Raw genomic sequence first — 13480 nt, forward strand, 5'->3', positions numbered from 1 at the left:
AAAAAAAAAAACTACTAGGCTGTAGTCACCACTTGAGCATATCCTATACCATCAGTCTAACAGGAAACACAAGTTTATGTCTACGACTTACCAGCTGGCTGTGTTTGTGCTGTTCTCTTAGGATAAGTCTTGCTTCGACTTCTTGTCACATTCTGATCTGGCCGGGGAAGTTGAATAGAAAGATCTCGATTCATTTGCAATGCTGTCCTGCCACTTGAAAATGCAACATTTTGATTAACAGGTAAAACCATACAGCCACAAAATTAAACAATAGCTCATTCATAATTATCCACAAAGTATGGAGAGAAAAAACACAGAGATTTAACACAGGCCGTAAGCATATGATTTTCACTGCAATGTTACCAAGGAGGTAGTATTAAATTATAATAGGAAAGATTTAGGTTAAGTAGAAGAACTATCTTTCAGGAGACGAAATAGAAAGGGGGTTTATTGGAGTAAAGTTTAGATTTAAGCAGAATGCTGGGCTATAAGTAGAGGATATTGATCGCCTTCTAGCTCTACAACTAAATAATAAAGAAATAATGTTGAGCTAAATTACACAAGGGCAATGACTCTACATGAATCAACATGTCCCCCTATTATACTTACATAGCAAATCATAAAGCGTCCCCTACAGGACCACTGTGTGATCTACTCTCAACCCTGCTATGGCACAACCATGTATTATGCCCACCCCACCTGTGCCAGATCAAGTGCCCAGGAAGATTCGAAGCAGGCCTAAAACCCCATGTACAGTGCTGCTTCTCTAAAGAGCTTGTGAGGATTTAAGAGGGTGAGCTTTCTCAGGGAATGGCCTATCTTCTCAAGGAATTATATAATTTCATTTGCTGTATTCCAGGAAACATTCATCCTACTGAAAATGTATTCCACAGCTGCTGAATTTGAGCCAATGAATGACCCTGGCTTTCACCTAAAATATCAATCAAATACAAAAAGGAATGCATTTCTGTTTATCTGCTTTGATTCACTTCAAGAGGAACCATCTATGGGAAGACAAAAAGGCTTTTAATAGTGCCAAATGTAGGAATAGCATCCTACATTTATAGACTAAATTGGTGAATTGGTGAATCTCTCCCAAAAGAGATTAGATGAGACTTATAAAGCAAAATTTACCTTTTACATGCTTCTGCAAAAATTTCCCCTCCTCACTACTCCAAATCACTTTTATTAGAAAAATTTTTAAGTGCTTGAAACACTCATAACAACATCTCTCTCCTGAAAAGCTAAAAAAAAAAAAGAAGAAAGAAGAAAAAAGAAATCTACATAGAGAGCAAAATTCCATTATTATAAATGGTTTGGAGAATGAGGATAAGAACTACTTACTACACTTTTCTCTTGTTATAAGACTTGGGTACTGTGTACCTCATTGCATAGAGGAAAAAAATCTTTGCCTAAAAATATAACCCATTATGTGGACCACTGAGGCATTTTATAATGAGATTTTACATTATTATTCAATTTTTCCTCATGGTTTCTCTCTCAGGAATAAAAGAGAATGACAAAATCATATCACAAATTTTATTAAACTATATAGTCCAGAAACATAAACTAATCTGCCACTGGCTGTATGAGACGGAAGACTAGAACAAGCTTTCGGACCTCTGGCTGGTCAGTATGGCACAGCCTGGCTGTTCAGGAGGAGGAATACAGATGTTTGAAGTTGCAAGCATGGTCTAAAAAACAGCTCTGTTATAATTGTATGGTTTTCAACAGATTATTTTTGAGATCTCCTATTGCCTTATTTTCACCATTTACAATATATTTCTACTTTTTCTTATTATTTCCTAGCAGAAATATCCTTGTACAGTATTTGTACTGTTTCCTTTTAGCATAAAGTTTTTGATAACTAGAGAGTTTTATAGTGCCTGGTGGCTCTCCACAGTGACAACACAGTCTTATTCTCATGATCTGCCACTTCCCTTCCTCCCCACATTCTGGCACACACATTCCCATTCTATGCTGAGTGACACTTCCAGCAGCTCTTCAGCCCCAAAGTGACAACAGACAATCAGTGGGGTAGAGAGAAGAGAGTAAGACCAGAGACACCTGCGTTCAATTCCCAGCTTTGCCACTTATTGGTTAAAGGTCTTTAGTTCAGTTACTTTATTTGAGGGGGCTCAAATTTCTCATCCATATAAATGAGGATATGACAGCTCCTCTGGTGGGTCTCTGAGCAGATTAAATAAAGTAACACATGTGAAAGCACCTGACACAAAAGAGGTTCTCATGAGAACTTGTTCTCCCTTCCACGCTTTAAGAAATATGGAAAGCTCATGTGATTTAAATCCTACAAGAAGGTCATCTGGGTTCCCAGGGAGGTTTTTTCAGGCCCAATTCTCATTTCTGGAGTATAAAACCTATACAATTTATTCATTCATCAAAACCAGGAGTCTCCTACAAATTTAACATTGGGTAAAGGCAAGGTTAATTTTTAAAGGTCTCGGAGAAAGATATCAGTATATGACAAAATATTTAATCAAAAATTTAATCAATCTTAATTTCAAATTATTGGTCTCTAATAATAAAACAACAACAACAACAACAAAAGAATTTCATTGTCAGATTTCAGCTCAGCCTTTCCTCACAAATTTAATTTGGAATTTTGGAAAGAAATGGCCTTCACATATCACTAAAAATGTCTAATTTTTCCCTTCTTAAGTAATACTAGTTTTTCTAAAAGATGCTGGAATCTCCTTGGTATTGTGCAAGCCTAAAGACACAGGAGAGAGGGTAAAGACTAGAACTCTGTCTTCCTATGTCACATACACCCACACACCCCCCTATAAACACATATACAACTGAACACACAAATACAGACACACCCACATTCACACACCCCAGCCAGGTGTTATGCTGTTCTTCATCCTCCACACTCTAAAAGCCTGGAGGGTAAAGGAGGAGGCTGTCTGCATTTCCAGAGCTCTGCTTTCATTCCAGATCTACAGAATGTCTCAAGAAAAGAGCAGGCATACGATGTTTGTTAAAGGCTGGTTATGTTTCCTCTTTTGACAATTAACAGTCCATGTGCTGGTGACCACCCTGCTGTCTGAGACACATCCCTAACGAAGCCTAGCTCTGGGCAGTGGGATGAAACATGTTTCTTCCAGGGATGGTGTAACTTCAGTGCTTCCTACATACAGACACGGAGATTTAGGTTTTGTTAAGAATTACTAGGCAGTTAACACCAGCCACAAAATTAGAACAGATTTAGCAGAGCTTCCAATTCCTCAAAGGTTACCTTTAATTACTTTCTTGGAAGAAATTATATTTAATATGCAAAATCCAATAACTTCCTAATAATAATTCCCGGTAGCCACAACATTTGCATTTAAATAAATTTGAGAAATCAGGTATGAGTAAATTTATGGAAACCAACTACAGCATATGTTAAACAGCATAATTACAATTTTAATAGTAGGAACATTAAGACAAATGCCTTTTCACTAGCTTCGTTGCAGTAAAAAGTAGATTTACATATTCTCACTGTAACTCTTGAAATGTTTTATGCTCTAAATGGGACAAGAGCTCAAATAGTGACTATTAGCTGTTCTTCTCATTATAAAAGTAAATATTTTCCTTAAATTTCTGATAATTATATCACTGTCTTGGGAAGAAACTTGATAACCTGAAGGTTTAATTTTAGTTAGCAATGAATACCTTCATACAAATACCAAGAAAAGCTGTAATATAAGAAAATTTAAGTTTTATTTTAAGTCATCAAATGAGCAAAGGTCTGAGTGAATAACATGTAAAGATTAATGCGCTGAACATTAATATTAATCACTCTCTGATTATCTCTGGTTTCCAATTCAAGACAAAAAAATGTGTATTATAAAAGAGAAGAATTAAAATCTGGCATACCACTGCTCTGCTAACACTTGACTGGGCTTTATTCTTAAAGCTCCTAAGTAAGCGTCTCATTCTCCACTTCCTGAGCAGCATTTCTATACCCCGCTTGGGTTATGCAGGGTCTGGAACTTGCCTCACTGCCTGAATGATATTGTAGCTCTCTCTAAAGGCAGAGGAGGTTAGATCGGAGTCTTTGCATCTCTAGGCACCCAATGCCATGCCTTTGCACATCACAGGCTCTCCACTTAATAGAAGGAATTGAAACAAAACAAATTCTCTTTCAAAACATAGAAGGCTCCATAGAAGGCTCCGACTTTTAATGCGGATATTAGAAAAAGATACAAGCAAAAGATACAAGCACTTGCGTGGCTGCCTAACTATCAAGCTTTTCCTGCCACATGCTAATGGTTAAAAGCATGAGCATTGGAGTTAGACCCCACTTTACTGCTTCCTAGCTGGGTTACCTTGTCACGTGACTTGGCCTCTCTGAGCCTTAATTTCCTCAGTTAGTAATGAGAATAATATTAAGATCTGTGATAATTAAATGAAGCAACAAATGAAAACCATTTATCACAATACATGGCACTTAGCAACCACCTGATAAAGTTTAACTATATTTGTTAGCATTAGCATTACTACAAGTAGGCCTTATACTACAGAAAACATGATTTGATCCATAAAACAAAGTATACATTGTGTTACAACAGGGAATCAACTGAATGCCTTAATACTAATCAGCTAGTATTCGAAATACCTATTTTGTTTCATAATCAGAACACGATTAGAAATAAGTGACATCTGCATCAAAATAAATTTCTGAAGATAATAAGTAATACATTCTAAAAGTTCTAAGTTAGCATAGCGAATGCAGACATTAAATATAATTAAACCTAGAAAATCATTTTTGTCAAAAAGATTTTTTTTAATGAACTATTATGCTTATGAAATTCATTGGCACTGTGGAAAAATAAGAAAAAAATTAAATGTCAAACTTTAATGCGCATGTATGTGGACAGCTAAATTAAATATTTATTTATTGACGCCCTCCTCCCAAGGGAAAAAACGTCATTTACCTATACCGATGCTTGTAACTCATGGATCCAAACTTGCTGAGTTTTCTTGACAATGAATTCGATTCATTTTCTGGCATTCTAATCAATTTTTTAAAAAAACAGATAAAGACTCATAAATACAGATACTTATGCAACACTTGAGCAAAAGCTATGTAGAAAATGTAACAGTGTGACTCCATTTTAATAGTGCAACAGCACTTTAACAGCTAGTTATTCTATATGTTGGCAGAAAATAAAAATCAGTTATTTTAAGCTAATATTTGAAACAACCACACTTTAGATTTTTATATATGTATAATATCAAAGTACTCATACTTTCCGAAGACTATACTATATATTATTACCCTTGGAAGCTTTAGTTGTGAATCAGCTTACTTTCTCTATTTAAATCATCTTGAGAACTTTGCCACTACGCTGATTTACTCATTTCTAGGTTCTCATGACAGTTAATCATAGCTGATATGGTGGTTCACTCCTCTTTGTACACGTACTCTAGTACTCCCCATTCCAGGACAGCTTCGACAGAAACTTCCACGGGGAGCTCCGTGGCCCAGCTTCACTGTCTCGGGCTCTCTAGGCCACATTTCTCTCCTCATACGACCTCTACAAAGGACATTGGCCATTTTATGAGAATACCTGTCCAACGACATGCTCTGGGAAATTGGTCCATGAAAATCAAATAAGAACAAGGAGAAGAATTAACGTAGTTTTCAATTTAAAAACAAAAAAGTAAAGCTTAATGTATTACCTGATAAAATTTAGTTTTATTTTTATACCATAAGGATGCGAAACAAGCAAAAAGTGTCCCCACAAACCAATGATTAATTCTCTACCCTCATCTTGACCTCCCAGGAGCACAGCATGCAAGGCAGTTGCCAGCTTCCTATTTACCCAGATATTTTCTGCCCTCATTTCCTGTTTTCCCAAACACTCTCCTGGTTACTTCTTGTCATACGCCACAGTTGACTCTTCCTGTCCTTTAAATGCTGGGAGGGTCCCGCAGCTCACTCCTTGGCTTTATCCTTCTCTCACTTCTATTTTTCTGTAGGTGGCCTCATCCAGTCCCCCTTTGCCTTGAATACCTACTAAATTTACATGGCCAACCTTGGTCTTTCCAATAAGCCTTGTACGCCCAACTGCCTACCCATATCTCTACTTGTATAGCTAACAGGCATTTCAAATATAGTATGTCCACAGCAGAATACTTAATTTCCACCAATACCAAAGCTGCATTTTACACAAAACAAACAAATTGTTCTTGACCCTTTCTTATAATATGACCAAAGAAGATATCTATGTGTGTATATTTATATATTTGTATTAATATGATCCAGAAAATTAGGTGGCTGGAAAAAAAATAAAAGAGAAACGCTTTTAAATTTCTACTTGTAGCCAGAACAGAATCATTGTTATAAAAGCAAATGCAATTTTCATTTATAAGAGCAATGAAGAAAACTTTCACATTAACATACCTAAAAAATGTATGATACTCTACACTACACTTCCAAAGATGCTTGCAAGCAGTTTTACTTCGAGCTTCAAAAAAGAATGAGGTTTCATTGCACTGAGAGAGAAAAAAAGAGAGAGAACATGAATTACTGACCATAACATTCTTTAGATGTCAGCCACCCTCTAGGTACCAAAAATCCAAGTAAACAGACAAATTACTGTTAACACATAAAACAGAGATTAATTATCTCTGTGTAACTGTTTGTAGAGGTTTGCCTTAAAACCTTCAATTAATTAAAATTACAAAACATAAGTTCTAGGTAAATCTTGGTGCCATTGACCTTTACCACTTACTTCTACATCACCCCATGACCTTGAATAATCAGGGCGCTGGCACTAAGGTACCACGAACTCTTTGGTCATAAATGGGCACCAAATCAGGAAAAACACTATACAAATCAATGCCAGTAAAAAGGAGGCACCCATAAATTCAGTTCTTAACTGTATTACTTTCAGGGATGTCCAGACTACACTTAAACTGATGTCTAAAGAATCTCAAGAGGGTCACAGGGAGGAATGATCACGGCAGCATAACCTGAGCAAATTAAATAATGTCTGATTCTGAATTTCTCCTTTCTGCATTGTTATTGGGTGAATTAAATTAAATGATACGACAGATGTAAAATGTAATATAATACGTATACAATAAATTTTAACTATTATTTTAATCCAGTGGTTACTTATCTGTATTTAATACATAAAAAACAAAAGCAATATGAGAAGTAATTCTAACTATGCAGAAGATACTATTTTTTTCAACTGACTGAAGAGGAAATCAATCAAAACACAACATAAGTACTAAAATAATAAACCACACACTCCGTTCAGTTATATAATTGCTAATTTAGTTTCAAATAAAAATCAAGCTTATGTCTCAAATTCAGAAATGCCTCTGGAATGAGGTTTCTATGGATTCATAAACACAAAATTGTCAATGCAGAGGAATAATTAAAATGATCCCCCCCCCCACACACACACACCCTGCACCCTGCTACTTTTAACAAGGACAGAACATTTATAAACTTGAAATTTCTCCTATGTCCATCTGGAATGAGGCTGCCCAGTTTAGACGTTTATTCGTAAAAATAAAAGAGTGTGATAAAAACAGAGCCAATATATTCATATTACAACAAGGCAACCTGTCATTCCAAAACCCTGTGAGGTGGCAAAAAAATTTAGGGCAATGCCCGGGTTTCAGCTTGGGTGCTGCTAGAGTACTGAAATAGAGCGAGTGGGGAAAAAGGAGACTTTGGATGATGAGAGAATGGACAATAAGTTCAGGCTATTTTGATTTTGAGATGCCCACGGAATTGAGAACTAACCACGCCTAGTAGGCCAATAAATATGCAGGTGTAGAGCTAAGGGGAAAGGTCTTACCTGCTGACACAGATAATGTCACCAAGGATGTAAAAAGGACCACTCAGGAAGAGAGCACAGAGTGGATAAAGGTGGAATTATAGCAGAGAGGCTCGTGAAAGTGGAGGGAGAGAGTTCAACACGGACCAAGAGGCAATGGTGTCAGGAAGGCTGGGAGGAGAGTCCAAATCTCAAGTGACCCAGAAAGGTCAAACAGGGTTTCAAGGGAGGTTACTGCATTTCACGGTAAGAAATCTTAAGTGACTTTCGTGAAAGGAATCGAGATTAGAAAATTAGAGACGAGGAAGAAAAGTCAGTGAATTCAGAGAGTGCTTTCCTAGAAAGTAAAAGAAGCTTTGGGGGAGGGGTGGGAAAGGGTGTGCAGAGGAAATCACAGAAGATCCTTGGGGGCAGGGTGGGAAACCAAGCTTCCGTCAGGAGATGGGAATGCTTAAAGGGAAATTTTCTTCTTTTACGTTTCTTTAGTATACAGTATACACACATGCATGCGTGCGCACGCGCGCACACACACACACACACACACACACACACAGCACGAACTCGGAAAGTTACCAAAGTGTATCCACAATGATAACTATATCTCCCTCCCAGCACTGTCCCCAATTCCCCTCCCCAAATATAACTACTATTCAGAGTTTCTAATATAAACAGGTGGGTATTTTTAAGGTCACTGAATTATCCAAAAACATAATGTACGGGTCATTTATTTCAAAATAATTTTACTTGTGATTGCATTGTTATTAGGATAAATGATTAACATAAAGTAAGTACAGAGAGGCTGTCCCCCGCCTCCCTTCCCCACTACCACCTTCCTCAGCATATGCACCCTCATCTCCCTGTGCCTCTCAGCAACTAAAGCGCCAAGTATGGCAGGACCTACTGGGCATGACCACTGACAAGAAATGGTGACTGGTGATGACTGCTCTATGACACAGGCACTTTCACATTTTAGCAAGAGCACCCACAAAATAAGGTATAATTTACATACCTAAATCACATTTTTTAAAATGTTAATTACATGTAATTCAGATTTCCAAAAGTGAAAGAGAAACAAAAAATCATTCAATCTAAAAATAAATCTCAAACTTTTCGTGGACTGATTTTCACTTTATTCTCCACATAAACATTTGTATTCTTTCATTTTTCAGATAGAGACCTAATCACAGGATATCTAATTTTTAACACATTTTTTTTTTAAACTGCTATCACTTACTGAAAGGATAAAAGATATTTAAGGTCCGACCAGAACTGGGTTTTCTCAAGTTTCCTTGGGTACAAATATATTAAAGGAACAAAAGAGGCTTTCACAGTCCTCCTAATTACTTCTGCCATGTGCAAATAACAAGTATAAACTCATCCTCCATTTACACAGGGCTTTAACACCAGCTGCCTGTTTTTTAATCTCATTGTCAGCAGGATGATCCAAATACTAAAAGGAGGGTTAACATAACTAAAAGTGAAGCCAGGTCTTCTGAATAAATTGTATTTTTGCACTTATGGTAACTGCTGGCACAAATATAACTGATGCAGTATTTCAAATGTTTTTCTTTCCGACACTCTCCTACCTACTAAACATTTTTTTAAACAGACATGGGTAATTAGCACCTTCTCATTCATTCGTATGAAGATGAAGAGCTGCTTAAGTTTATTCCAACCACTGCTAAAATACCTTATCCAAGAATCCAGTGTTTGCTTTTAGCAAAATTACTCAAACGTCTTCATAGCTTTTGTCATTTCATGTCAGAAGCAAAGCTATGGTCTGAATCTACTTCTTTTTATTTTATAAACTGATCAAGCTTAAATCACCTGTAACACCGATATCATGGGGGAATCCACTGTGCTGTGGGTCCCTAGATAAACTTGGCTCAAACCCCCAATTCCACCATTTGTTAAGAATTCAGGACATGTATCATATAGATGAATTCCCAACTTAACTCCCTCTGGTCATCTCAGTCTCATTTCCCATTTTTGCTGGCTATGTTTCTCTTTGAGAGCTTGAAGAAATTAATCTACTTTAGCCTGGCTTCACCTAAGAGTACTGAGATTCCTGACAGGTCATGGAGCGGTTCACACTGCAAGCTACACAGCAGCTTACCGTCCTCGAGTCCAGTCTGACCCTCCTGGCCACACACGCAGCCCCTCTAGCTGCTTCTTTCATTTGTCTTGAGAAACATCCACAAATGGACAGTCTGCCTTCCCCAACCTCCCCAGACATCTTCTCAGTCCTGTTGTTATACATTTGTCCCACCTCCAAGGTCACTAGAAGTAACCTAAGGTACACTGGATAGGTCAAATATTTAAGAGGAAAAGAGATTAGTACTTCTAACAACAGTAAGAGGCAATCGTTATAAATAACTAGAAAAACGTACAGCAGGTAAGTTGCCTATCAATGATTCACAGAGACAAAGGAGAGGCTAAAAGTGTGAAGATTATAGGTCTAAAGTTTTGGGGGATTTTTTTTTTTAAACATTCAATCTCTACAAGATTTATATGTACTTGGTAATTGTTAACTTACGTTAGGCACTAGAGGGGAAAAAAAAAAAACAAAATCACTAGAGGACTGATGGCAAATGACTAAAATAATTACTAATGAAGCAAAGTAGGGCGAGTGGTAGAAGTGAAAAAATTTATTCTTCAACTGAAATAGATACCAAAGAGATATCACAAAATTTTAAGTGTTTTGAAAATTTTTATCTTTAAAAATGATGAGATTAAATGATTGAATTTTTAAAAACTGAACTATGTTTGTGTATGTGAGAGAGCAGGCAAAATGTTTATTTTAATGACTTTCCCCATATTTCCCATTGCTCTCTCTTCTAGACATCCTGAGTTCAAATTCAGATAAAGAATTCAAAGTGAGCACTGCAACAAAAAATTTACCAATCTTGTGTGTGATTAGTTGGAATGAAAAGTCAGAAAGGAATTTTAAAACACAGTAAAATATCTTATTCTTTCAAACTTTTTCTTTACTGCTCAATAAACAGCATTTCTTACAGAATTAGTGTCTTGTGATATTGGCAAAAAAAATAAAAGAGTTCTATAGTCAGATAAGTTTGGGAAACACTGGGTTAAATACATCCTTTTTTAAATTAAATTTATTGGGGTGACATTTGTTAACAACATAAGTTTCAATTCTATAATACATCATCTATATATATACTGCATTGTATGGTCACCACCCAAACTCTAGTCTGTCTCCTTTATGACCATATATTTGACCCCTTTACCGTCTTCATCCTTCCCAGTCCCCTTCCCCTGTTGTCTATGAGTTTCTTTCATTTTGTTTGTCTGTTTGCTGCTTCTGTTTTATATCCCACAAATGAGTGAAATCATATGGTTCTTGTCCTTTTCCATCTGACTTATTTCACTTAGCATGATACTCTAAAGATCCATCTATGTTGCTGTAAATGGCAGTATTTCATCCTTTCTTATGGCTGAATATACTCAGATCTTTTAATGTGTTAATGTGTACTGTGAATCTCCAAGAGCTAGTTAGGTAGTTGATGTTTCCTTGATTATATGAACAAAGAACTTTCTTTCAAGGAAGTGTTTTTTCAGTATTCTGGCTTAAAAAATATTGTAATACACATAAACACCCCCCCCAAACACATAGACACACTTGCACTCACACACACTAGTGTTTTTATAATTCTCTTTGAAATGCATGTAATATGGTTTGTATTAAAAATCACTGTGCATTTCAGCAGAACACGCTGAGAATAAAATTAATTTCCATTCCTGCATATATGTTATAGTTCACAATAAAAGAACAAAAACAGCAAAAATATTCCAGTACTCTTTTGTCAGCTGCGTGGGTTATATTTCAAAATACATACTAAATGTGAAAAGCTTTTTACCTTTTGTAGATGAATAATTGATAGCTTGATGAATAATTATATATAACTCTAGTTCAATGAAACATAAATTATAGAGTTGGAAAGGATGGGTTAGATTGTTGCTTCTCTTTTTCCTTTCCTCTCAAAATTCAAAAAAAAAAAAAAAGAGCCAAAACATTAGAGAATATTTATATCATGTTTCAGTAAACTTTGAAAACTATTATATTGAGCTTATTCTGCTTCCTATTTGAAAAAATTCACAGATACAAGCCCAAAATTTCAGATGGTTTATGTTTATTATTATTGTTCTCATTCTCTCTTTTCCTCATCTCTTTAGAGAACTGTAGCACTTACTAATACGTCAACATATCTCTTCCACTTGCAGATTTGAGTTTTTAGTAGTAATTCATCATTATTTCCAGTCTACAAATGTTAAAAAAAATTAATAACAAATGTTATTTAAACTTGTTAAAATGAAGGCATATCTAATAAGATCTACTGATACTCAATTTAAAAAAAAATTTATAGCACAATTCAAAAATTTCTTCCAATGGCCTATGTATTTTAATTATGGAGAAAATCAACAAACACACTAGTAAGTAGAACAAAAGTAAATCCATGAGCCTGAAAGACCTGGGCGCCCCCTTCTTGCCTTGGCACAAACTATTCACTAACCGAGACTGGTCGAGAACAAGGTGCTCCCCAAGTCCCTTTCTGTGCAAAACTTCAGTAGCTCTAAGTAGCATGAGGCCAAGAGAGTTCCAGTTCAGAGACATGTACCAGGTGCCTATTACACGTCCAACATTGGAGTAGGTGCTTTCGACCACACAACAATGCTATAAGACAGGTATTATCATCCTCACTTTAAGAAAATGTAGGTTAAATGTTGTTCAGTAAATCATACAAAGTTAGGTTAGTGACAGACCTGGACTTAAATCATGCTATTTGACCACATGTCTAGTATTTCATCCCTGAACCTGAATGAGTCCAAACCAAACTGTCATGTGGCATAAGGATTCAAATACTACTAACAAAGACACACTCATGAACACTTGGGGGAAAATATTACATCTATCATCCCAGGTACACTCATATACTGTAAGTGTAAATACAAAATGCCACAAAAACTTTGGATGGAGATTGGGGGCAGGGGGAACATGACAATAACTAACAAAACTACATATGACCTTACCCTTTGCCAAGCATTCCCACCTCTGAGAATTTACTCCAAAGACACCCTTCCAACGATATAAAAACAGATATGCACAAAGTTACTGATTGAAGGAAAATTTATAATTGAAAACTACTTAAATGTCCCAACATAAGTGATTGCTTGAATAAACTATGGTTCATACATTCAAAAGAGTACTATGCAACTGTACAAAAGAACAAGGAACCTCACAATAAATTGATGGAGATTTCCAAGTGGTATTACTAAGTGAAAGAAAAAGATAGTGCAAACACATATACAGTATGCTACCTTTTAGGTAAGGAAGAAGGAAAAATTTTTAAATATACTTATCTTTACAAATAGAAAAACGGGGAAGATGAATCATAAAACACTCAAGTTGATTACCTACAAGGTAGGGTGGAGGGACCAGATTTCAGGACTATGGAAGTTAGTGATACTTCTCTGAGAGTATCTTTTTATATAGTTTTACTTTTGGAAGCATGTCAATTTTCAGCATCTTCAGAAAATAAAACCAAATAAATAAAGATATGAAGGCAGGACCTATAACTGAAAGCAACTGAAACAAGTAAACCTAACTAATCTCAAATAAATACCATAACCACAGTGACAGGAAAGGCGAGAAG

The 13480-nt window shown here is 36.1% G+C and overlaps 1 protein-coding gene across 1 annotated transcript in view; it reads right to left on the reverse strand.

Moving 5' to 3' along the window:
- The window catches only part of EPB41L4A (erythrocyte membrane protein band 4.1 like 4A), a 222581-nt gene that overhangs the window by 71368 nt on the left and 137733 nt on the right, over positions 1-13480 (reverse strand). Inside the window, exons 10-12 of the mRNA XM_023533625.1 lie at positions 6416-6507; positions 4944-5021; positions 92-213 (exon numbers count right to left, since the gene is read on the reverse strand). Coding sequence (XP_023389393.1) covers positions 92-213; positions 4944-5021; positions 6416-6507 — 292 coding nt within the window. The remainder of the gene's footprint in view (positions 1-91; positions 214-4943; positions 5022-6415; positions 6508-13480) is intronic.

Source organism: Pteropus vampyrus, unplaced genomic scaffold (assembly GCF_000151845.1).
Source record: "Pteropus vampyrus isolate Shadow unplaced genomic scaffold, Pvam_2.0 Scaffold106, whole genome shotgun sequence".
NCBI classification, from domain to species: Eukaryota; Metazoa; Chordata; class Mammalia; order Chiroptera; family Pteropodidae; genus Pteropus; species Pteropus vampyrus.